Here is a 22903-nt window from a genome sequence, read left to right as displayed (position 1 = left end):
TAAAAGCTACACCACAGGTGAATAAAGGTGGATATAGGAAAACACATAAAGGGTTCACCTTTCCCCTGGCCAGCAATCAGTAACACTACAGGCTAAACTTCTTTTGATGACAGTTTACACCAGACACTTGGTAAACTCTGAATTCATCACCAGCACTGCTGCCTGTTTTCTTGCAGCCTGCACCACACTGAGTAACCACTCCACCTAGACAAAGCCTCCTTCCTGGAACTATTCAACAACAAAATAAAATCCATCCTGACGCTGATCAATTCCCTGGAGGAGCAATTACTATTTAACAGGCTTCCTGACCAGCTGATGATGTTCTGCTTCTGTCCAAGGCCCTGCTGACCATGTGGGTAATAATTTGATAACAAGAGAACCTAATTAAATTAAGGGACCATTTTCTACATCATAATATCTTTGTAGGTAAGAGATTTGATTTGCAGTACATAATCTTCCTTCTCTCTGCTGTCTGCGTTACTACAAAAAAAAGAAAATATTACCCAACCTCTGCCCCAAAAGACTTTTACTCTTCATACAACATTATCAGAAGCAGTTTTGCTAAGAATAAACAGAGCCTGGCTCCCTCCTCCCCTCACTGCAAAGGAGCTGCAAGCACTTGAGCTCCAAGAGGTCAGTATGACTCCTTGGGAGGGAGGGTAAGGGTGACACTACAGCAATCACTTGGGGACAGTGCAAGGATTATGCTGCCTTCAGCCCTCACTGACTTTTGGTAAAAGATCCTGGCTCAGCCTCCACAGTCCCAGCCTGGGGATGAGCCTCAGGTGTGTGTGAGCATCCTCCTCCCCAAGTGGCTAACAGAGCACTCAGGGAACAGAGCAAGAGGCACTGCAGCCTTCGAGATAACAGAATAAAATGTGTAAGATGGAGTTTTGTTAGAGGCAAACCCCCACACCTCAACAAATGCATGTTTGGATCTGGTGACTCCAAGCCCTGGCACTGGAACTCTGGAAATGCTGTTGCCAAAAGCCCCCAGGAGAAGGGGAGTGTTTGGCTGCTCCGAGCTCCACGGCGCTGTCGGATCATAACCGGTGCTGACCACACCTAGAGCTCAGTCCTCGTGTGGGCTGCACACGCACACTCTGCTCCTGCTCCCGGATCACGGCAGGATCAGCCTGCGGCACAACCCCCCTGGAAAAGGGACAGCTGCACAACAAAACTAGGGAGAAACACCAACTTGCTGAAGTAGAGCCTGTCATCTGCCTGGGTAAGCAGTTTATTTCTTTTTCAGCATCTTTCTAGATAACCAGCCTACGGACAGAAAACTGTAATGCTCTGAACAGCAGAGAAACCACAGCTGGTTTAAAAATGCTGTAACTCCTGTACTGTATACATGTGCCTGAGCTTGGAAAAGAATGGCTGAACTTGTTAACACCAAAATGTGAATTCCTTATCACAAGAGCTCTTTAAAAAACATTCTAAGCAGCAGGAGAGGAATTTAGTTTAGTTTAGCTGGCTTTGGGTTGTTCAGAAGTGAAATAATCCTTCTGGGTTAGTTTTTATTCTTTTGGGTTAGTTTTTATCCTAAGTCTGATTTTAAACTCCTTTTTTGAGTTTGACCAAGAGCATCAATATTGTTGATCAGGCTCAGTTGCGATCAAAATTTAAAAGAACATGTAAAGTGAAGAGCTAATAGAATTTTTAAGTGGGTTTTCACAGCTTCATATCCAAGAAGCCAGTGACTTTAGGGGAAAAGTTGAGATTTAATTTAAACTAACAAATGAGCAATCACTCCCAAAGCAATGCGTACATACGACTATACAATACTGCTAGAAGATGAATTCTAAGGCATCCTATCCCATGCCTCCCATTTAACGGTTATTTTTAACGCAAGATATAAATATTTGCCTGTGCAAACTTGTACTTAAGCCTCAGTTTTCGTCATTCTTAAACAAAAGGCTCAGTTTGTGCCAGTACCTCCATTAGATGCAATTATAGAATTAAATATTAATGGTGGCTTCCTTGGGGGAATTGACCACTTTGATCAGAACATGCTGTTGGTAATGCACCATCAGCGGCCGCTCTGATCCTGACGCTTCCTGGATGCACAGCCACAGCCCCAGGGGAGAGATTCCAGGAGCCAGCTGGACTCTAACAGCCCCCCAGCCTCACCCCCACGGCCCTGCCCACTGCCTGTGTCTGTATTTCCATCTCCTTCCTTACCAGTCCTGCTCTGGAGACTTTGATCAGATCCCAAACTCTCTTTCAACACCTCGGCAGGACTCTGAACAGGCCCACACCAGTCACTAACAACCTTCCAGGTGGCCATCAACCCTCCTGACCACAGGATTTCCCCCCATGGCAGGGTGGTGTCCCTGCTGTGAAGACTCACCTCGTCCCTCTGTTTCCAGGCCGGAGAGGAGCCAGCCCCAGGGAGCCGGGAGAGCCATGCCGGACTCCTTCACCATCCACTTCCTCAAGGTGCTGCGGGAGCTGCTGGCCTTCGTGCTGTTCAGCTACACAGTGCTGCTCGGGGCGCTGCTGCTGGCCGGCTGGACCACCTACTTCTTGGTGCTAAAATGAGGGCTCTGCCCCTGTTCCTGCTCCCATGGGCTTTCCAGAGGCACCCGGCTCCACGGCACAGCTCCACACACGGGATGGAGGCCCCTTTCCCCTGCGCCAAACCTGTGAGAGTTTTCTGCTGTCGCTGCCTCATCGCGGTCTTATTTTCCTATGTAAAAACAATAAAGGTTAAAAGAAAAGGTATCGCTGTGCATGCACTTTACAGATCCTTTGTGTCTCCTGGATGGTTGTTTCTGTTCTCTGAACTATTTAAAAGCCTCCCACCAGTTTTCTCCTGAGATTCCCACCCTGCCAAACGCAGCACAGGGGACGGCAGGGATGCAGCACCACTCCAACATCTCTACTAACAAGTCCTGCCTTGTCCTACTCTGCCTCATTAAGGGTGTGAAGGCAGACAGACAGAAATAACTTGTAATTTGTTTTAGAAGTCCTGGAAAAAGACATTTCAAATCAGCACAAGTTTCCCCCCTCCCTATGGTTTTACAAGGTACACGGTTGTTACCTGGAGCTCTCAGGTGTGCCAGGCTTTTGAACAAATGTTTAAAGCATGGAGTTAGATGAATAATGTGTAATACAGCACTGCGTCAGTAAAGTAACCTGCGCTGGCTGAGTCTCTGAAAACATGAGAGAAAATAGGAATTCCTGCTGTAACTAAGAAGAATAGATTTAATTGATGAAGGCCATTTTGTGTGGAATTGCATGGGAAACCTTTGCTGGAGAAGGTGGAGATTATCACTAGCATGGAACTACCCAAAATCAAAGCAGCATCGTGTAGTTTAGAACAATAAAGATTAATTAAACTAGGAGCACTGGTGTCTCTGAGCTGGTGATCACAATCTGTTCCTGCTGGAATTCCCTTTTACTCAATGGAGCTGTTTTCAACACAGATGCAAAGTTGGGTTGTTTTAATTTCTTCCTTATCTTGGGGGTTCTGCCCAATGTCCTCATGGACCATAAGCTCTGCATTTCGTTCGTCCAAATCCTTCTTCCCAAGCTTTGTTCACTTTTCCCAGATCTGAGGTCACTGAAATACATCAAACCCTAAACCTTAACAAGATAATTCTACCACCAAGTAATTTGGCTTTCTAACAGCTGGACATCACTCTAAGCTTCTTGGCTGCTCTATTTCATGGATTAAATATTTTTGTTCATCAGGCTTGAAAGCGACAAAATCAAACACCAAAGAACAGCCTTTCTTAAAAGAGAATTCTTACACATTTCGCATTTTGTTGCAATTAGGCAAGATCGTTATCTTCTCCAATCTCCTTCTCATTCCTATCACCTGGGCAAACTTGCCTATTTCTGACCCTTGCGATGTTGGGCATCCCGGCGAAACACAGAGGAGGTGTCTCCCAACAGCACTTGTGCTCCACAGGGCTGTGAGGGCGGAGGGGACGCGGGGACATCCCTGGGGACATCCCTGGGGACATTTCTCGGTCGCCCCCGCCTCAGGTTCCCGCCACTGCCCTCACGGCCCCGCGCGCCGCTCCACGCGCTCCGCGCACGCGCCGCCCTCGGCCCCGCCCAAAACAACCGCACCCCCCGCAAGCGCGTGCGGTGACGTCACTTTCGCGCGCCGAGGGGCCAAGATGGCGGCGGGCGGGCGGTGGCTGTGGAGCTGCTGCTCCGTGCTCAGGTACCGCGGCGGGCCGGGGGAACAGGCTGAGGGGGAGATGCGCTGCTCACGCCGCGCTCCCCACCTGCGGGCTGTAGGTTAAAGAGCACACGGCATAAAAGAAGGAAAACCGACCTGTTGTTTTCATTAAATTGCTGTAGAACGAAAAAATTCTCATTGCTCTGTGCTTCTGTTTATCCGCTCATGTATTTCCGTGTTAGACCCTGACTCCAGGGTGTTTGCACAGCTTGGGTTGTAAATAAAACTGTTCACAGAGACCCAAGTGTCGCTGGATTGTAACAAACCTGTCACATTTCTCACCTGCATGTACCACACCACACTTTTAAGCATGTTTTTTAACCTGTTTTCCAGTATTATTGACCATCAGCAGTGTGCTGGTATCAGCTAACATACATTTTCTCTCTGAAGGTATTAATAGTGCACTAGTTAACGTGCTTGTCTTTTCTTGCACTTATGATTAAATAGGAATACAAAATTGGAAACAAACTTACTCATCTGCTGTCATGCAGCTGCATCACAGAAACCTGGCACAGTCAGGTTCCCCTTGAACAGCTCCTGGATGTTCTTCTCCTCTTTGATCCCAATTTCCCACGGCACACAGGGATGTTTCTGCTGCTCAACTTTGCCTTTTGCTTTTCCAGACGCAGCTTCCCTGTCCTGGCCAGCGTCCGGCAGCGAGGCCTCGTGGGCAGGAGCGGGCGGTGGCAGCAGGCCGTGGGGCTGGGGGTGGCCCTGTGCGCCGTCCCCGTCGTGGAGGTACCCCCAGCACCCTCTCTTGCACCAGTTTAACACCCAAACCCGTTTGTCCTTGTTCTCCCCCTGGGGTTTCACCCTCAGGGAGAATTTGGCTGTGTGGCCTCGCCGTGGGGCTTTTCCTCCCCTTTGTGTTGGAGTGGTGCTGGCAGGGAGGGCGATGGGAAGGTCACACGGGTGTCTTGTGTTGCAGCAGCAGAGCTCGGGCTCCCTCAGCAATGATGCCCTGATCAGAAGAGCCGTGTCCCTGGTGACAGACAGCACGGCCACGCTGCTGTCCCAGACCACCTACGCGCTGATCGAGGCGCTCACCGAGTACACCAAGGTGAGCTCGGGGGTCTCACACCTGGCACGAGCTGCTGCTGGCAGTGCCAGCTGCTCTGGCACTAACTACACCTCTTAAACCACGCTCAAAACGGGCTTTTGCAAAATTAATTTAACCAAAGAGGTGTGGGGAGTTGAAGATGTCAGCTCCCTCGGGAGCCATGGGGTCCCTGTTCTACACCAAATGTGGAAGTTACTTTTAGCTTGGTTAAGTTGTTGCTTTTGGGTTAAAAGTAGACAATTCCAGAATGGTTTAAGTTGGAAGGACCTTAAAGCTTATCCAGTCCCAGGAGCAGGGACACCTTTCAACCTTCAGGTTGCTCCAAGCCCTGTCCAGCCTGGCCTTGGAAGCTTCCAGGGATCCAGGGGCAGCCACAGCTGCTCTGGGTGCCCTGTGCCAGGGCCCCACCATCCTCACAGCCAAGAATTTTTCCCTAACATCCCATCCAACCTTGCCCTCTGTCAGTGTGAATCCACTCCCCTTCTTCTGCCATTCCATGCTCTTGTAAGAAGTCCCTCTTTTTACTTAGGCAAAATGACCCTGGAACTCAGAACTGGGGCTGAAGAAACTCATAACAATTACTTACATTCCCTGTGAACTGAGTTCTCTGTTCTTGGGCATTTTATTGCCCTTCTCAGCCTCTCTAAGGCCATGAACTGAGTTCCATCAGAAGAATGGCATGAGCCATACTTAAATCTGAAACAAGACACAGTTTAATTTTGTAAATAAAGTGCCAATTTGAGTAAAGTATTTGCATTCCAGTTTACATCCCTGTCAGTACATCAAGAGTAATGTTGCTAATTAACACCAGGTAACACTGAGACAACACCAGAGCTGTGCAGGTGTCATGGTAACTGTGCAAAATGATTCCTTCACAGGCAGTTTATACCCTGGTGTCTCTCTACAAGCAATACTCCAATCTCCTTGGGAAAGTGAATTCGGAAGAAGTGGATGCAGTCTGGCAGGTGGTCATAGGAGCCAGAGTGGATGTAAGCAAACCTCCCTCCCTCACCATCTGCCTCTCCAGCCCTGCTCTCACTGCTCTCCACAGCTCAGGAGGGCTCTCAGGTCTGTTACACCTTGTTTGATTCTTTCTCCTGCTCCTAGATGACCACCAAGCAGCAGGAATACCTCAGGCTGGAATCCAGCTGGATGACAGCGCTGCGGCTGTCGGAGATGGCGGCAGAGGCCGCGTATCAGTCAGGTGCGCACAAGCAGCCTCTGCCCTTTTCTCCCTCTGAACACAACTCAGACACACAATGTACATTCGGTTAACATCACAAGTGACAGCTGGTGCCTGGTTTTTAGAGGTGCTGAGCATGTACATTCTGGTTTTGGCTGTGAGGCTGTAGGTGCTTTCTCAGAACTAGGCCTGGAAACTTCATGCGTGGTTTAGGTCAACACCAACCATGGCCATGCATACAGCCAAACAGCCAGCACAACACAGCAAAGCAGATGATGATCCCATCCATTTCCTTAGCTGAAGGTTTGCCCAGTGCTTCTCTAACCCAGTGTGTCAATCCTTCCCTCCAGGTGCAGACCAGGCCTCGGTGACAGCCCGCAGCCACATCCAGCTGCTGCAGTCCCAGGTGCAGGAGGTGCGGCTGCTGTCCCAGAAAGCAGAGACCAAATTAGCTGAAGCTCAGACAGAGGAGCTCCTAAAAGCCCGAGGAGAGGACCCCTCATTGCCACAGGGTGTTTCAGGAAATACAGATGATGACCCTTACCTTCGGGAGGACTGAACAGAACTGAGCTCTCAGGGTCAATCACAAATTGAACAGTCCCAAGCACTTAAGTGTGGGATGGTGTAAAACTGCTGAAATAAGGCTGTGATTCCATTTTTTTTTTTCCCAAAAAAGGAATGCTTTACAAATCAAGTATTTGGAAGGCTTCTATTTTGTTTGTAACTTACCTTGTTTGTGATACTTTTGGATTCATTTATTTAAATGTTTATCTATGCAAACGTGAAGACTGTTACCAGGGGTGGCCTGGTGTGATCTACGTGATGATTCCCAATGGTAATTGTGTCTCTGCTTGGAGGGTCCTGCTGCTCCCTTGGTGTGTTTGTGGGAGCTCATTAGGGATCAGCCAGAGAAGTGTATTTAAAAATCCTTGTTTTTAACCTCTGAGGTAAATGATGTCTGTGAGGCGATGCCTTTATTAAACTGTGCAAAAGCAGCTCGTTGTGGGTGTGTCCATTTGGGGAAAAGATTAGGTCCTGCTTTCTGTTTGAATTTAAAAGTTTCTAAGCTCTGAGTTGGCAGTTGTTCCAAATTAACACTGAGCTGCAGTGTTTGCTCTGGAGCTGAGAATTTCTCATGGAGTCACCCAGGCTCTTGGTGCAGTTTTGTTCAGCACAGCAACTTATTTCACCCAGAGTCATGTCTGGGGGAGGTTCCCCGGGAAGCAAAGCGGGGAGGTTTGATTTTCAAGATACTGTGGTTATAAACAAAATCGTTTTGGCAGCTGCTGTGTACTGTTCCACAAAGCACTGAGCAAAAGAGTTTTACATATTTGAACGCTTCCCAGTGCAAGGGAATAATTATTCAGGAAATAATTATTTCTTTTGCAAGCTTAATGTTTCACTGCAGGTTTCAAAACCACAGGTGTCTCACTGTAAATTTCCTAACCTGACAGCTGGTGTGAAATTTGCTTTGTAGAACAGCATCCACTAGAACTTTATCACTGATGATTGGAAGCAGTTAATCCCCATCTACCAGGTTGTGCCAAGAAAACACACATTAATCAAAAGTTTTTCACCACAGATTAGCATCTGAGGTACTGCCTCTGTGTCAAGGTTGCTGTTACTAAATTGAGTTGTGCCTGACCAGGAATTTTTTTACTTGCAGCATAAACTCTGTCTCATTTTGGCTACCTTTGGAACAAATGCAATCTCAGGTGCATAGCACTGTTCATTTACAGATTAAGTAGTAAAAAGAAAATTAACAAACCTTCCTTCCTTGCTCCTCACTGGGTGCTGCTGTATCCAAGGAGGATGGCATAGTCTGGAATTCAGTTCACAGGGAGCTGCCAGTGTCTGCTGTGCCAAACACAGCTCTGGGCTGCAGCATTAGGGAAAAAACCCCTGTGATGAGAGGATTACTTGAGTGGCAGCACAGCCAACCCAAATGCACCCTCATGTCAACCTCTAACCACAACTGCTCTCCTTTGGTACCTTGTGCAGTTGAAGAACATCTGCCAAGCCCCTGACCCAAGTGCACAAACAAGTTGTGTACCTTTCAGCATGCCACAGTAACTACTCAGATGCTTGCATGGTACTGCCAGGAGCCTGCAAAGCCAGGAAAGTCCCTCTTCCCCTTTCAGGGCCTGCTCCCAGCCCTGCTGTGACCCCACTTCTGGTTTCACTGCACGTCCTGCACTTCCTGCCTGAGAGCTGTTCCCACACACGTCCAGCCTGACGTGGAACCAACCAGTCAGTCCAGCCAAGTCAAAGTGAGGGTGAGGAGCACAAATGGTTCCACATCACCCCCAAAACAGGGCAGAAGGGAGTCCCTCATCTTTGTTAGGAAGTGAGAGCTGCCAGTTGAGGGTTAGCCCACACACCTAAGCCCACAACAGACATGACATCATGCTCTGTGCTCCTGAGTTTGCATTGGGAATCATCGAGTGGATCACAAAAGTGCTGGCACAGCAGCTCACAGGGCACCACGGTGCCTGCTCTGTCCAGTCTCCTCTCCAGGACCAGCAGCACTGCCCAGAGAATTGTGCCCAGAACCTGGGGTTTGCTGCTAACACTCAGCCTTGTTTACTAAGCCAACACACCTGAAACTACACACAGGCACTTTCTCAGCTACAGTTCATGAACCCCTGTTGGAGCTGCAGCCAGGAAAAACAGCAACAGCTTGCACAAGACCACCCTGAGGATGGACACCCACCAATTGTTTGAGACAAACCCCTACTCACACCTGGCACAGAAACACTCCTGTGAGGTGGCACCTTCTGCCCCAAGAGCCTGGGTCAGCCCTGGGGCTCAGCCAGAGCTACCCCAGCTGTTCCAGAGGGCTAAGAGAGCACATCCTACCAGCAGTCCCCTCAACATCCCACTGTGAGCTCCCACACCTCTGCTCTCAGCATGTCCCTGTCTATAGGACATGCAAGAACCTCCTGGCAGTGCTTCCTGGGCACTTGTGAAAGCTCCAGCTCCCCTCTGCTGGAGGATGGATGCTGGGCAGCTGGCACCAGAGACAGTAATTACAACAGGACCACACAAAGGGATCTGCTTTCTCTAATCACTCACTTCCTATTTTCCTTTTTACTCTTTTTTTTTCCCCCTAAGGCTTCCAGGCTGCTTCCTGCTCATCCACAGCTCCAGCTCTAGCAGCAAGACACTGATAAGCTTCACAAAAGTACTACAAAACTTAGTTCTATATTTGATATTTTCTCAAATTAGCAACTCCAGCACATTCAGATTAATCACTTTAATGTCAATGCATCTTGTCTGGACAGGGCAGAGAACAGCTCACAGAAAAGGAAGTGGCAAGTATCTATTTCTACATAACATTATCCTCTTTAATGCAAATACCCAGCACCAGATCTCAGCCTTCCCTGGCTTTTAGGGCTCTTAGCTTTCAGGAGACCTAAGACTATTCCCATGTAAATACTTTTCAAAACCGTTTTATTTATACACAAAATTACAGCAACAACAAACCAAACACCTCCTACACAACACAGGAAGCTACAGCCATTCTTCCTACCACCATGATTACTCAAGACACACGGCTCCTCTCAAACTAGAACAGAAAGTGTTTGTGCTGAAGTTTCCAGTGCATGTAAACCTGTTGTGAGTTTCTGTAAAAGCCAAAGGGCTGGAAGCAGAGCCCAGTCCCCCATATCATCATCACTGCTGTGTTAAGGCCATATATTTTTGAAGCTTTTCCTTCCCCTTCTCCTGCTGTCTGGTAGGAGCTGTGGGGTTGCTGCCCTGCAGACCCAGCAGGACATACTGGCCTTTCTTCCATGCCTTCAAGTAATTTCAAATGCTCTGCAACTCGTTAGTCATCACTGGCTGCCCCACATGAGACTGACTTGAGCCGGCAGTCCGACACCAGGGCAGGTGGCACTTGTGACTTCCCCTGGCACGATCTGGCTGGGAGGAGCCGAGTCCCCTGTACCATCATGAAGCCACCAGCCACACCCCCATTCTCTGACAATTCAACTGCTTCAAGTAACCCCCGACAGGGAAAGACTCACTGCAAACCAAACCACGACAGCTCCAGTGCGGTCTGTTAGTAACAGACATGTTTCTACCACGACCTGATTTTTAGTTTAAGTACTCTGTCACCAGCCACAATTCCACTGGGCTCATCAGTAGCTCCTTTTCCAGCCCCTGCTGTAGCTGTGTGTCACTGACACCGCACACCTAATGCTGTCATCCTTCACCAGCGTCCACATGATCCACATCTCCGTTGGGTTCAGTCTGTGCACAACCATCAGCTCTTTGTACAAGCAGGGATCAAAAGGATTGAAAGGTCTCTGGATCCCAAAAGTCTTAAAACCAGCATGGTTCTTTGGGGTCACTGACATCTTTGCCAGACACATTCCCACAAACACATCATCTATGGGGAAGAGCTCCATGTCCTCTGCGGTGCTCTGGAGGCGACGCACTGTCTCTCTAGACATCACATATCCCCCTCCTCCTGCATAGAGAGGATAGAAAGCGGCTCCATACATGGGCTCTGGAATAAAGTATTTGACCTTGGTGTTCCTGATGGGCCGGGCATTGGCGATCACATCCCCAACAAAGAGATCCTGTTCAGGGTCCAGCTCCTGGAGGAACTCAACGATGTTGTAAGTGTTGACAAACACATCATCGTCACCCTTCAGCACAAACCTGGCGTGCAGGCAGTCCTCCATGAACCAGCGGAGGAAATGCAGCTCCTTGAGGGTCAGGTTGAAGAAGTTGTCAACAAAATCCCACTGCAAGATGTCATCGAACTCCTGGCTTTCGTAAACCAGCAGCTGGTGCAGGGGCTGCAGCTGGATTTTGGCGTCGGAGCGCCCTAGGAGGAACACCAGCCTGATGCGCCTACCCCCGATGGAGACCTCCTTCCCCCACGTGTTCCTGATGGCCACACGCCTGTCCACGTTGATGGGTGAAGACTTGATGGCCAGCAGGAGGAACATCTCTTTGCTACACCTGGAAGGCCTCAGCAGGACTGAGAAGTTCCTGCAGTGCTTGTAGGTTAAGAAGACGCGGTGAGGCTCCGGGAGGGCGAGAGAAGAATTGGCAATGGTCAAGTTCGGCAAACACTTGCTGTGCTCAGAGCTGTCCAGAACCGAAGGCTGCAGTCTGTGATCCATCACATCCACTTTCTGCTCTGCTGATGATGTTGCCAACTTTGCCTCCTTCTTCATGTAAAACACCCAGGCCAGCAGCGTGATTGAGAAGGTGTAAAGCACCAGGTTTTTAATCCTGGGATACATGGCAGCATCCGGAGCTGGACCGGCCCCGGCTGGGCAGATGAAGACAAGCCGTTCCCTCCCACCTGACCTGGGACGGGAACGTGTCTCGGTGCCCCCACTCTGTTCTCACCAGGACCCGGTGCTGCCGGTGAGGACGGTCCAGAGCCCCCGGCCCCGCCGGGGCGCGCAGACCGGGCTGGAGCCACCACTCCACGGTGACCCCGCAAGGTAAAACCTCCGCCCTGCTCTGCGGAGGAGCCTCCTCCGGGCGCTGCCGTCCCCTCCGCGATTCACCGGGCACTGCTGTCCCCTCCGCGATCCACCGGGCACTGCTGTTCTCTCCGCGATTCACCGGGCACTGCTGTTCTCTCCGCGATCCACCGGGCACTGCTGTTCTCTCCGCGATTCACCGGGCGCTGCCGTCCCCTCCGCGATTCACCGGGCGCTGCTGTTCTCTCCGCGATTCACCGGGCGCTGCCGTCCCCTCCGCGATTCACCGGGCGCTGCTGTCCCCTCCGCGATTCACCGGGCACTGCTGTTCTCTCCGCGATTCACCGGGCGCTGCTGTCCCCTCCGCGATTCACCGGGCACTGCCGTCCCCTCCGCGATTCACCGGGCGCTGCCGTCCCCTCCGCGATTCACCGGGCGCTGCTGTCCCCTCCGCGATTCACCGGGCACTGCTGTTCTCTCCGCGATTCACCGGGCGCTGCTGTCCCCTCCGCGATTCACCGGGCGCTGCCGTCCCCTCCGCGATTCACCGGGCGCTGCTGTTCTCTCCGCGATTCACCGGGCACTGCCGTCCCCTCCGCGATTCACCGGGCGCTGCCGCCGCCCCCGCCCCTCCCCGCAGCTCCCGAGCCCCGCCCGCGGGAGGAGGATGCGGGGCGCTGGCAGCGGCACCGGGGCAGCGTGTTGGGACACGGCACTCCCACCCTACACCCCGAACACCCACTCAACACCCCCTGCCCGCTCCAGCTCCCGCAGAAGCCCAGCACCAGCCAGAGACCACATGGAGCCCCGGGGCATCTCCCAGCTCTGGCGGTTCAGCTAAACCAGGCTCCACGCAGCGTTCCCGTGTGGTTTATTTCCACTCACGCCTCTGCTATGGACACATCACTGAGAGTTCTCCACTGTCGTGGCTACATCGTCCTGGCTCTGGGTGCTGGCTTCCAAGGGCCACCGAAGCAACTGCATCTGGAATTGAACCGTCAGCGGCACCAGCTGGAGCTCTTGACCCTCCTCCACTTCAGCAGTGTCTTTGTTTTTTCCTTTTCCTGTAGTAAGTAGTACGTTTGTTGCTGTCTTGAGACAGTAAATCATCCCAAAGCAGCAGTGTGCAAGGGTGTCAGCACTGACTGGGCCTTGAGGGAATACTATTTGAATTTGACTTTGGAGGATAAGCCCAAAAAATCCTCTTCAGGCTTTTCAGTTGACCTGAGTGCAGCCTTGCTTTTTGTTATGAAACTACCCTATGGCAAAAGAAAGATGCAGAAATAAATTACTTCAAGGATCCTGGAAAATCAAGTGTGGGGTAAAATGAGACCTACGTGAGACTACTTCTGAAGACATCCTTCAATGTCTGGGCAAATGGTTCACTTGTGACAAAGCCCGCTGCCTTTCCTCTTTGAGCCGTCTGGAAGTGATCCCAATTCCTCTGAGAAGACTTATTATTTGTGTGCATTTGCTGACTGAGGGATGCAAATCAGCCTCAGCTCCCGGCTGTGAGAGTGCTGGGCCCTGCACAGCCCCACTGGAGCTGGGAGCCATCCCCTGTCCCCCGGGGCATGGCCACTGTCACAGCTCCAAGGAGGTTCCTGGTCCCCAGGTGATGAGCAAGTGTCAAACGGCCCTGGTGACTCACGGGGCAGGCAGGATGTGCAGACACTGAGCTCAGCAGGGCTTGAGCAGCACCCCCAAAAGCCACAACTGGGGTGTTCTGGTGAGTCACAGCCATGGGACAGCGGGTGTAGTGAGCTGTGGGGCAGCTCGTTTTTTAGGCACTGTGAGTTTTGCACTCACACTTCGAAATGTGCACTCAGTGGCCTCACAATGCAGCCAAGCCAGTCCCCACCTGCACAGGGACATGGGGACATCAAGTTAAGCACAAATCTCTAATTGCTGTGGGTTTCCTGCAGCACCAGCACTTCTGTGCACACAACAGCACTTTCACCCTCATTCAAGCTGAAAGGAAACCCCCTGCACACACTGACCACACAGCAGGGAGGGAAGGAAGGAAGGAACAAGCACTGCTGAAGCTGAGCTGTTTGACAGCAGCTGCCTGCTTCAGCAACAGGGTGAGTGTACATTGCAAATACACGTCTTCTTGTGGGGGACAGCAATTCAAGGAGTTCTTTTCAGATCGCAGGGGGAGGCCACAGGCTTCTGTGACTGCAGACACAGCCCAGGACTGCAGAGCTCTGCGAGCCTTCCCAAAGATGGGGACCTTACTGTGGGTAACAGGGCACAGGAAAGCAGCCTGGAGCTCTGTGGGTGAATTGCACTCTTAAATCTGATGCCAGAGCAGGAAAACAAAGCTCCTTTGGTAGCTCTAAGCAGTGCTGGAAGACCTGGCCCTCTCCATGCCCGCCTTGACCCACAAGCAGCTTTTCAGTATTGCTTGGCCAATCCTTTCCTCTCCCACTCTTCCATTACCCCTCTGATGGGCTGGCACTGCTATTTTTGCAGTCAAAACCAAGATTGCTGGAAAAATAACCTGCAAGAGGCAGGGTGAGGTTTGTCTCTGGCAGATTTAGCAACGCTGCTGGCTGAGCAGCCCTGGGAGGTGAGGGGCACACCCAGCGGGGTCAGGGTGGTCTCTTCATGGGTGACAGCAGACTGGCATCTGTTCCCAGCCCTGCCATGAGCTGCCTGGGGCACCTGGGGCTCTCTGTGCATCTCATCTCTAAACCAGAGAGAACAATAATCCCCTCTGCAAAGTGCTTGGAGATGTGAGTTGGCAGAGGATGAGGAGCTCATTATGCATCCCAGGCAGCCCAGCTGCCCGCCCACACCACCGCCCACATTTGGCAGCCCACACAGTGGGCAGCACTTTCCTCACTCAAAAATCTGCTTTGCCCTTCTCCCCTGGCACGGGGTGCTGTAGGTGTGAGTCTCCCAGGGCAGCTGGCAGCCCACCCTCGGTGCCTGTGCAGACACCAACTCCTAAATGAGTCCAGGCTGTGTCTGTCCTGAGAGCCCCACAGTCAATGTCTGTATTCACAGCCTGAGGCTCAGGATGTGAGTAAGTCCCTGCTCCTGTTTGCTCTCTCACACACTCCACCCTCTGCCCCGTCAGCTCCAGCCTCTGTCACCTTTGGAAGACGCCTCGATTTTCTGGCTGGCCCAACCTCCTTTCTCTGCTTTGGGTTTTTTACTCTTCTCTTTGCCTTTTTTTACCTCCTGTGGAGAGAGATGTTTCCACAGTAAGGCTGTGTTGAAACTCACTGCCCTCATTCAGTCCTGTGACAGCTTTCATCATCTGGGTGCTGTCACCGGGATTTCAGGAGCAGGAGCACAGCAGTGTGGCTGCTCAGAGAAGGGAATCCAGGAAACAGAAAGTTGGTACAGCTGGTATGTGCTGCCATGCTGAGAGAGGGCACCAGAGGAAGCACGAGTGGCTGCTTACACATTCTGGAATGGAAAAATTAACTAATCTATTTTCCTAGGCCCAGAAAAAGTAGCAGTACTGCTTGGTAATATCAACTTTAAATAACCACACCAGCAGTGATGGATGGTGGATAGGCAGGGCTATTTCAGCCCCATCTTGGGGAGAGGAGAACTGAGGGATGGATGGATGGATGGATGGATGGATGGATGGATGGATGGATGGATGGATGGATGGATGCCCAGGCCAGAGAGGGCATTTGCTGAGCCCCAGCCTGCAGCCCTGCCCTGGGACAACATGCTCCTTACCTTCTCCTCCAGAACTGGTGGTTCTGGTGGTTTCTCAGGGATCAGGATCCCAAAATCACACACAGTTGCCACCAGGTCCTCGGTGGCCAGCAGGGTCTCCAAGGTCACCCTTGTGGTGCCCAGGCTGCTCCGAATGGGAGGGTCACTGCGGAATTCACATGGCTGCTGCTGCTTCTTCTTTTTCTGCTTGTCCTTGGACACAGGGACAGGCCTCAGCAGAAGGCTGGGGTCCCTCTTTCAGAGAGAAACAACCCCAACCCAGCCCCTTGCCCACCACTGCATCCTGGCCCAGGTATGTGCCACCAGCTGCTGCCTTCCCCCCACAGAGAGAGGGGACTTTGGGAGAGGTCTGACTCTCTGACACACCAAGCTGACCCAGGAGAAGGGTCCTTGTTCTCCCATCACTGTTTTTGCAACTCAGATAGAATTTGGTCATTGTTCTCTCCCAGCACCCTACCTTTGCACTGGTCTTCTTCAGCTCCTGTCCTTCCTTTTTATTTGTGACAGTGTTTTCTTCTGGATCAGCATCCACAGGCCATGAGAGCACCTGGCCAGAGAGAGGAGCTGGCCCAGGGTCACTGCCATCCCAGCCTGCCTCCCAGAGGAAATGTGATACCACTGGCTGGGCCTCCCAGCAGCTCTTTCCCCTTCATCTAGCTCGGCCACACCCTCACCTTCTCCTCCACAACTGAGACAATCGTTCCAGCCTCCAGGTAGGACTTCAGCCCCACCAAGTCCTTGGCAATGTGTTCCTTCCTGTAGCTGCAGTCGATGGTTTCTGCCCAGGGCTGTCCAGGGGTGGCAAACACCTTTGCTGTGTAGGGACACAAAAAAGTTCAGAGAAGACCTCTCCCCAGGACAGAAGGACCCCCAGGACACAGCTGGTGCCAGGTCATTATCAGCCCCACAAACAGCCCAGCTGGCACTGCTAGGGACATCCTGATGCCACCATACCCCACCAAGAGCTATAAACCTGCCTGGAGAGATGGGACAGAAGATCTGTAATTCCTCATTACTAGAGTGGGCCTTGGGCTCCTGATGGCTCTTTGTTTCTCCTGTGTCCTGAGCAGAGCTGTCCACATCCAGCATGGCCACTGTGGGACTCTGATGGATTTTTGCTCCCTGGAACAGAGACAGATCTGCCTCCAAAATCCTATTCCCCAGCCCACCCTCATGGGAAGAAGGGACTTCAGTTCCAGGGAAAGGGTCTACCATAGTCAGCAGAGGCTTGTCCTGCTGGATGCAGCCACATGGGAATTCTGTCCCCAGCACTGCTGCTGCCCATGCCAGGCCCATCACCCCATAGCCTGGAGATGCAGTTCCCCCTGCTGTGACCGGTCATGCTGCTTGTTTCCAGGAGCACCATCAATCACCAACCTCAGGGCTGCCCCTGTCCTCGAGCTCCTCTCCCTCTGCAAACTCATAGGTCACACAGTAGCTGTAGGTGATCATTGGACCCTCGGAGCCAACCTCCAGCTGCTGAAAAGCTTCGGGATTAGGGAGTCCCTTCATCTCCCCAATGCTCACAACCACTCGTGCTTCACTCCTGATCAGCTCTGAAAGGAAGACAGTCTTGCCATGAAGCTGCAGTACTGCCCTTCCAGAGAGAGGAAGGAACAGAGCAAGCAGAAACCTCCAGGACCCACGTCCCACGTCCTGGCATCCTTCGGTGCCAGTCTGTGCAAATGCTGTGACAAACCACTGCCACGTGGGGTCACTCCAAAGCCACACAAACACCTCCTGCCTTGGCTGCTTTGCTCCTTCAACATCTGAGTCTCCAAAAAGCACATCTAGCACATAAACTCAGTGGGGCCATCAAGAGAGGCTTCCCATCCTGGCTGGCCCCAGCCTCCTGCTCTCATGCCAGTCAGGGATGTGCCACAGAGGTGGCACTGCTGTGTGCAGACAGTGCAGCACAATGTGAGCACGTTCCTCTTGCCACAGCTCAGGAGGGAAACGCATGGTCTGAAACCAGCTGGTGTCTGGGAAGAAAAGCTGAGGCAGACCAGGACACTGAGGCAGTGCTGGGACTGGGATGGGTTGTTCTTGGGCCTAAGGCTGAAACTACCTCGAGTGTAATTACAGAGCTCAACCACAAGGCAAACCCCACTCCTGAATCCCAGGGTCAGCACGGGCAGGCTCAAAGGCAGGGGCTCACCTGGCTGCCTTGCCAGACCATGGAACTGCTGCCTCTCGTCAGGCCATATGCAGATGTCATCGAGGATGGACAGCTTGGGCAGGCTGTCCACCAGGAAGCCTCTGTAAGTGGGGATGAGAGCCAGTGGGTTCCCTTGGAGCACCAGGATGCGGAGGTTCTGCAGAGTGGACAGTTGGGAGACCAGCCCCAGCAGGTCCGTGAGGCTGTTAAAGCTCAGGTCAAGGGAGACAAGGTTTGGCCTAAGGAGAGAACCCAGGGAAGGAGGTAAGGCAGCCAGCATCCATTTGAGGAGAGAAAGCTACAGCCCTGGGGCAAAAACAGAAACAAAAATCATATTTCCCCAGCACAAACTGGGTTGAACTGAGGAAAGCAATCTGGAGGCCAGTTCCAAATTCTTGAGACATACAGTCCATTGCCAGTCTGCCCCACAACACAAAAATATTTCTTTAGTATTCATTGATGACGCCACTGTAGCATTTGGTGATGCAGTCTACCCTTCAGATCCTTACAAACTTCCAGCAGTGGCTTTGGGAAGGACATGGAAAAAGTAAACTGCCTAGGGAAATGGAACTGTGGTGGGCAGGGTGTCAGGGCAGTTCCCCTGGTGATCTTCCCATTCCACACCTTGCTAAGGACCAAGACATGCCCATGTCCGGGAATGAGACAGAAGACAGCAGAGACAGACTCCTCTGCACAGAGAGTAGACACAGAGCAAAGAAACAACCCTTCTGAATTTTCCCAAAATTTTCCCTTTTGTATTTTCCCAGAAAGGGGCACTTCCATGGCTTGAGGTCACCTGTTCACATCTGCTCATTTCCCTTTCAGGAGCCCATGTTCAGTCTGTGGCATTACCAGAAATCCACAGTGAGGTGCTTTTCCTGGGAAGGGCCACATAGCCGGTTGTAGCCCAGCCCCAAGTGCTGGAGCTCTGGGGGTGGCTGAGCACACAGGTCCTGCAGATCACCCACAGCATTGTAACAGAGCTCCAGGACCTGCCCAGAACAGAAGGAACAACAAACACCTTGGCTACGAGCTGTTCCTGGCACCCCCTGGAGCTGTTTGGCTTTCAATGCGTTCCCACATGGGAATTCCTGCCCCATCCTGCTCACTCACCTTCAGAGTCCGGGGCAGGTGGGCCGAGGTTACTCTGCTGATGTGGTTGGCACTGAGGATGAGCTCCTCCAGCTGCTGGAACCGCAGCAGACCCTCATCCACCTCCTCCACCTGCAAAAAGCTGGGTTTGGCCAACTTGTCCCTGAGGCACCTTGTGACCAGGATGACATGGACATGTGTTGATCTGTGTGACACCTGTGTGACACGGATTAGCACAACATCCTGGGGAGGCTGTGGGGAGAAGCTCTACTCTAGCTGCAGCACCTGGGAAGAGCTTGGGATGGAATGGTGTCCTCTTTCCCTCTCAGCAGGAAGACAGGAAGGTTTCTGGCCTACAGCTTTATGGGCACCAGCAGCTGCACTTACCCCCTTGTCGAGTATCCGCAGGGATTTGACAATCTGGAAGACTCTGGAGCCATGGAGGAGCTCAGGTGCCAGCACGGCCACTTCCCGCAGGAGCTGGTCCTGGGGGCTGCAGTCGGGGGGCAGCGCCCAGGGGCTGTGCTGGTCTCTCAGCAGCTCCAGCAGCGTCTCGGGGGTCTCCTCTCCCGGTGGCACAGCCTCCTCCAGCCCCGCTGGCTCTGCCCGGGGGCTCCTGCGGGCATTGAGGCGGGATTTGTTCTGCAGACACGGAGAGAGGACAGGCAGTGGCAGCCCTGTGCCATGTCCCACAGCTGTGCCCCCCCAGACCCCTACCCAGCTGCCGAGGCCACAGGGGAAGTCCTGCAGCCCCAGGTGCTGCAGGTACTCCTGAAAAGCAGCCGAGACACTGCCAGGTGCTGCCATCCAGCCCCAGCCTGGCAGGGAATCCCCCGGCTCGGTGGCTTGTGTCCCTGTCGCTAGGAGATGGTGCCATGGAACCAAACACTCTAGCAGGTCTGGAACAACACCAAGCTTGCCCGGCTGGGAATAAATCTCTGGTTTTCTGGTTCCCACTGGGTTTTGGGGGCTGCTCCCCACTAGGAAAAGAGCAGGTGGCCTCATGCTGCACTTGCAGGGTGCAGAATCAGCGTACTTCCCCAGCCGGGGAGCTGTGGCACGGAATTTGCCATTTCCCTTATCTGTGTCCTGAGTGTCACTCAGGTTTCAGGGAAGAAGCAGTCAGGGTCTCAGTCAGCTCTGAAAGCCCAGCTCTCCACTTCATTGGAGGGCACTGCCACACAACCATGTAAGGCCATCAGAACACAAGCTCATGGCTGAAGATACCAGCTTCCACACTTGAGAAAAAGTAGGTGAGCTCCAGGAACAGAAACCACAGCTGTGTCTCAGGTCAGCATCAGGTCTTCACACACGGATATTAATTTCCTTTTTCCAGCAATAGGTGTTGAGGCAATGGCAACAAATTCCATTTTAGAGAGCTGACAGAGCAGCATGTGTCAGCAGAACTTCACCATATTAATTGTAGTTGCTCTGTGGTGTCTGATGGTTACGTGGTGGAAACCTGAACTTCTCAGGTTGGGTTTTACAGGACGGATGCTGACCTGCTCTGTTATCAGCTCAGCAGCTTATCACAGTCCTGTACAGACCGGAAAGGATGTGCACAGTATGCACAGCCTATGAGATAATGGCATGTCCTGGAGTGGAATAACCAGGTAAAGTGCTGTCCTTAGGAGAAAATGAAGTAAAATCTTCTGAAAGTCTTTGAAAGAAAATTACCAGTGGTTGAATTGCGTTTTGTGGAAAAGCAAAGCTGTAAAAATTCTGCTTCTTTTATTTGCATCACTATTTAAAAAAACTCAGCCCCATTGCCTTCAATGCTGCACAAAGATACTCCTGCTCTTGGGGAAAACCAGATCCCAGTAATCTTTGGTTGTGCCCATCTGGGAGAGCTGGAAGGGGGCTGGCAGTGCCCAATGGCATCTTTTATGTTACAAGCTCCTGCACCTTCCACTGCACCTCTGCAGGTTTGGTGCTTCCAAACAAGAAACCCTCCAAGATCACCTTTCTGCCTGAAAGGAGCCATCTGTACCCACAGTGACTTTGTAGGGACGTTCCTAAAGAACGCCACACACAAAGAAACATCTCTCTTTCTCTCTGTCTCCACCAAATAATAATAAAACCCTCAAATAAAGTAAGTGTCTGCCAGAACTGTCCTTTCCATAGGCCATGGTAATTGACCTCTTCTTCGGCATTATTTAGCACTTATTCTCTGTTTTGATGTGTATGAGAATTTCCTGGATTTGGTTACTGGAAGCAGAAAACAGCCTCAGGGGAGTTGGAGAGACGGGCGACAGGGGTGGGGAGAGGGGATCCTGAGCATCCCTTGGGAACAGGGTCTTCCAGGCATCCAGCAAAATGATTTATACATGGAACTGGATTCCTGACCTGCCTTGCTCACAAACCTTTTTCACTCCCTGCATTGGCCCACTCTTACACTGACTCTGCAGGAGAAGCAATGGCTTTGGGCAGCAATAATGTGCTCCCAACCACCTTCATAAATAAAACAGGAGTTTATGTTCTAAACCCCACACTTTGGAGAGCCCAAGGATTTAGATGGGATGGCCAAGCCAAGTATCCCGAGCTCCTTGTCAAAGAGATGACACAGGACACCCTCTATGTCAGTTTGAAACTGCACCTAGATCACAATCAGTGAAGACACATTTGAATCAACTTTTGATATAATCTTTCAAAAAAGAAAAAAACCCCAAATTATCACTGTAAAAAAGAAAAAAAATGCTGTGGGGAAGCCACTGACGCAGGACTACACAGCACTTAAATACAGCCTGGCTGGCCCCATCCACAGCACTCCAGGCAGGCAGAACCTCCAGAACCAGCTCCAACACCAGCTACCAGCAAAGCCACTGCTGTCCCATCCCACCATGGAATGCAGAGCAGGTGGGTGTCACTTACCTTGCTACAGGCTGTAAGGTTGCTCTGGTTGGTGTTCTTCTCTACCTCAGCCACTTCATGCCCATATGCTTTAAAAATGTATCACACTGCATGAAACTACTAAGATTTGCAAAAAACTATGCAGAAAATTGAGACTAATCACTGTATTCTTTCCTTTTGGTTTCCTCTTTTCATCTGAATGCAGATATCAACAGGTTTGCAATCTTCCTCTTCTGTTTACTGGTTCCTTTGGGCTCCATGGCACCAACAGAGACATCAAAAAGCAAAGTGACTACAGGACAGAGGCAGAATCATTTCACTACGGAGATACCAACCTTGGCCATAGTAATACAACAGAAAGCTCACGAGCTGTTTGAATTCTATGTAAGTGCACCATTTTCCATGTGCTGTGCCTATGTCTGTGGAGAAACCTCTTGAATTATTATAAAACACTAGAAAGACCACCAAAAAGTAAGTGTTTGGGTTAAAACTTAAAGTAGGCTCTTCTCTGTATTTCATGCAAGAAGGAAAGCATTCATTGCGTTATGCAAGGGCAGCTGCAGAGAGCTTGGGTGACTGCCTCAGCTCATTGCCAGCTGGGATCTTCCTGATTCCCAGTGTTCCTTCTCAGTCTCCCGAGTCCCATTGGGCATCTTCCTGCAGGAATTCAGTCAGAGCACTGGAAACGTGGTGAGAATTGCTCTGCCCTTCAGTCTGACCCTAATGCTTGAGCATTTTTGCCAAATACCCTGCTCACCCATCCTTTCCTTAGACAGGCAAAACGATCACTGGAGCCAGGTGTAAATGCCTCAGACAAAGTTCAGTCCTTGGGACTGTATTTCCAAGAGTATTTTGATAAAAATCAACATTGGCATTTCCTATGAATCCATTCTTGAAATCAAAACCATCTCTCCCAAAACAGATGGAAACACACACAGGCCAAAACAGATCTCTGGAATAGGTAAATTTTTCCCCTACAGCAAAGAATAGAACCCAAGGTCTAGAAAAGCTGAGAACCAAGGCAAGCAAGGCATGGGGAGAGGAACTGCACACTCAGTGCAATGCCTGCTTGATCGGAGGGATGGAGGTGTTAATACAACGATTGAACCACAACCAGAAACCCCAAATGAGAAAGGGAAACCAAAGTATTAACAACTCCTCTCTCCTCTTCCTTCCCTGCAGAACAAGTGTATCTCTGCAACGTTCCACC

At 51.3% G+C, this 22903-nt stretch overlaps 4 protein-coding genes across 6 annotated transcripts; 2 read left to right on the top strand and 2 right to left on the bottom strand.

Moving 5' to 3' along the window:
• Positions 1 to 622: 622 nt before the first annotated feature.
• On the top strand, positions 623 to 2700 carry LOC131585387 (uncharacterized). The gene is made up of 2 exons (XM_058851525.1): positions 623 to 1228; positions 2373 to 2700. The coding sequence occupies exon 2, from the start codon at positions 2410 to 2412 to the stop codon at positions 2542 to 2544; it is 135 nt and encodes a 44-aa protein (XP_058707508.1). The 5' UTR covers positions 623 to 1228; positions 2373 to 2409; the 3' UTR covers positions 2545 to 2700.
• Positions 2701 to 4099: 1399 nt separating this feature from the next.
• Positions 4100 to 7436, top strand: DIABLO (diablo IAP-binding mitochondrial protein). 3 transcript variants are annotated; one of them, XM_058851850.1, is made up of 6 exons: positions 4100 to 4180; positions 4822 to 4936; positions 5130 to 5258; positions 6137 to 6247; positions 6366 to 6462; positions 6792 to 7436. In XM_058851850.1, exons 1-6 carry the CDS (start codon positions 4134 to 4136, stop codon positions 6998 to 7000), a joined length of 708 nt encoding a protein of 235 aa, XP_058707833.1. In that variant the 5' UTR covers positions 4100 to 4133; the 3' UTR covers positions 7001 to 7436. The 3 variants fall into 3 exon arrangements, with proteins under 3 accessions (XP_058707833.1, XP_058707832.1, XP_058707834.1); XM_058851849.1 differs by having other exon boundaries at positions 5127 to 5258; XM_058851851.1 differs by lacking the exon at positions 6366 to 6462 and having other exon boundaries at positions 5127 to 5258; positions 6137 to 6326.
• A 2475-nt stretch (positions 7437 to 9911) lies between these two features.
• On the bottom strand, positions 9912 to 12044 carry B3GNT4 (UDP-GlcNAc:betaGal beta-1,3-N-acetylglucosaminyltransferase 4). The gene has a single exon (XM_058851583.1). It carries the CDS (start codon positions 11700 to 11702, stop codon positions 10584 to 10586), a length of 1119 nt encoding a protein of 372 aa, XP_058707566.1. The 5' UTR covers positions 11703 to 12044; the 3' UTR covers positions 9912 to 10583.
• A 632-nt stretch (positions 12045 to 12676) lies between these two features.
• LRRC43 (leucine rich repeat containing 43) lies at positions 12677 to 19791 on the bottom strand. The gene is made up of 12 exons (XM_058851717.1): positions 19561 to 19791; positions 19231 to 19485; positions 18865 to 18975; positions 18604 to 18743; positions 17752 to 17990; positions 16971 to 17149; positions 16610 to 16715; positions 16268 to 16407; positions 16046 to 16140; positions 15594 to 15804; positions 14993 to 15080; positions 12677 to 12955 (listed from the first exon to the last, which is right to left on the bottom strand). The coding sequence occupies exons 1-12, from the start codon at positions 19648 to 19650 to the stop codon at positions 12795 to 12797; spliced, it is 1815 nt and encodes a 604-aa protein (XP_058707700.1). The 5' UTR covers positions 19651 to 19791; the 3' UTR covers positions 12677 to 12794.
• Between the last annotated feature and the right edge of the window lie 3112 nt (positions 19792 to 22903).

The sequence above is a fragment of the Poecile atricapillus genome, chromosome 16, assembly GCF_030490865.1.
Source record: "Poecile atricapillus isolate bPoeAtr1 chromosome 16, bPoeAtr1.hap1, whole genome shotgun sequence".
NCBI classification, from domain to species: Eukaryota; Metazoa; Chordata; class Aves; order Passeriformes; family Paridae; genus Poecile; species Poecile atricapillus.
Note: the sequence above shows the minus strand (reverse complement) of the source record. Positions and strands in the feature narration are given on the sequence as shown.

Excerpts from the sequence above, each read along its gene's own strand:
- LOC131585387 (XM_058851525.1), top strand. The coding sequence starts at position 2,410 with ATGCCGGACTCCTTCACCATCCACTTCCTCAAGGTGCTGCGGGAGCTG.
- DIABLO (XM_058851849.1), top strand. The coding sequence starts at position 4,134 with ATGGCGGCGGGCGGGCGGTGGCTGTGGAGCTGCTGCTCCGTGCTCAG. Across the intron at positions 6,248-6,365 it reads TCATAGGAGCCAGAGTGGAT|ATGACCACCAAGCAGCAGGA; the intron begins GTAAGCAAACCT and ends TCCTGCTCCTAG. Across the intron at positions 6,463-6,791 it reads AGAGGCCGCGTATCAGTCAG|GTGCAGACCAGGCCTCGGTG; the intron begins GTGCGCACAAGC and ends CCTTCCCTCCAG.
- B3GNT4 (XM_058851583.1), bottom strand. The coding sequence starts at position 11,702 with ATGTATCCCAGGATTAAAAACCTGGTGCTTTACACCTTCTCAATCACG.
- LRRC43 (XM_058851717.1), bottom strand. The coding sequence starts at position 19,650 with ATGGCAGCACCTGGCAGTGTCTCGGCTGCTTTTCAGGAGTACCTGCAG. Across the intron at positions 19,486-19,560 it reads CCTGTGGCCTCGGCAGCTGG|AACAAATCCCGCCTCAATGC; the intron begins GTAGGGGTCTGG and ends CCGTGTCTGCAG. Across the intron at positions 16,141-16,267 it reads TCTCAGTTGTGGAGGAGAAG|GTGCTCTCATGGCCTGTGGA; the intron begins GTGAGGGTGTGG and ends CTCTCTGGCCAG.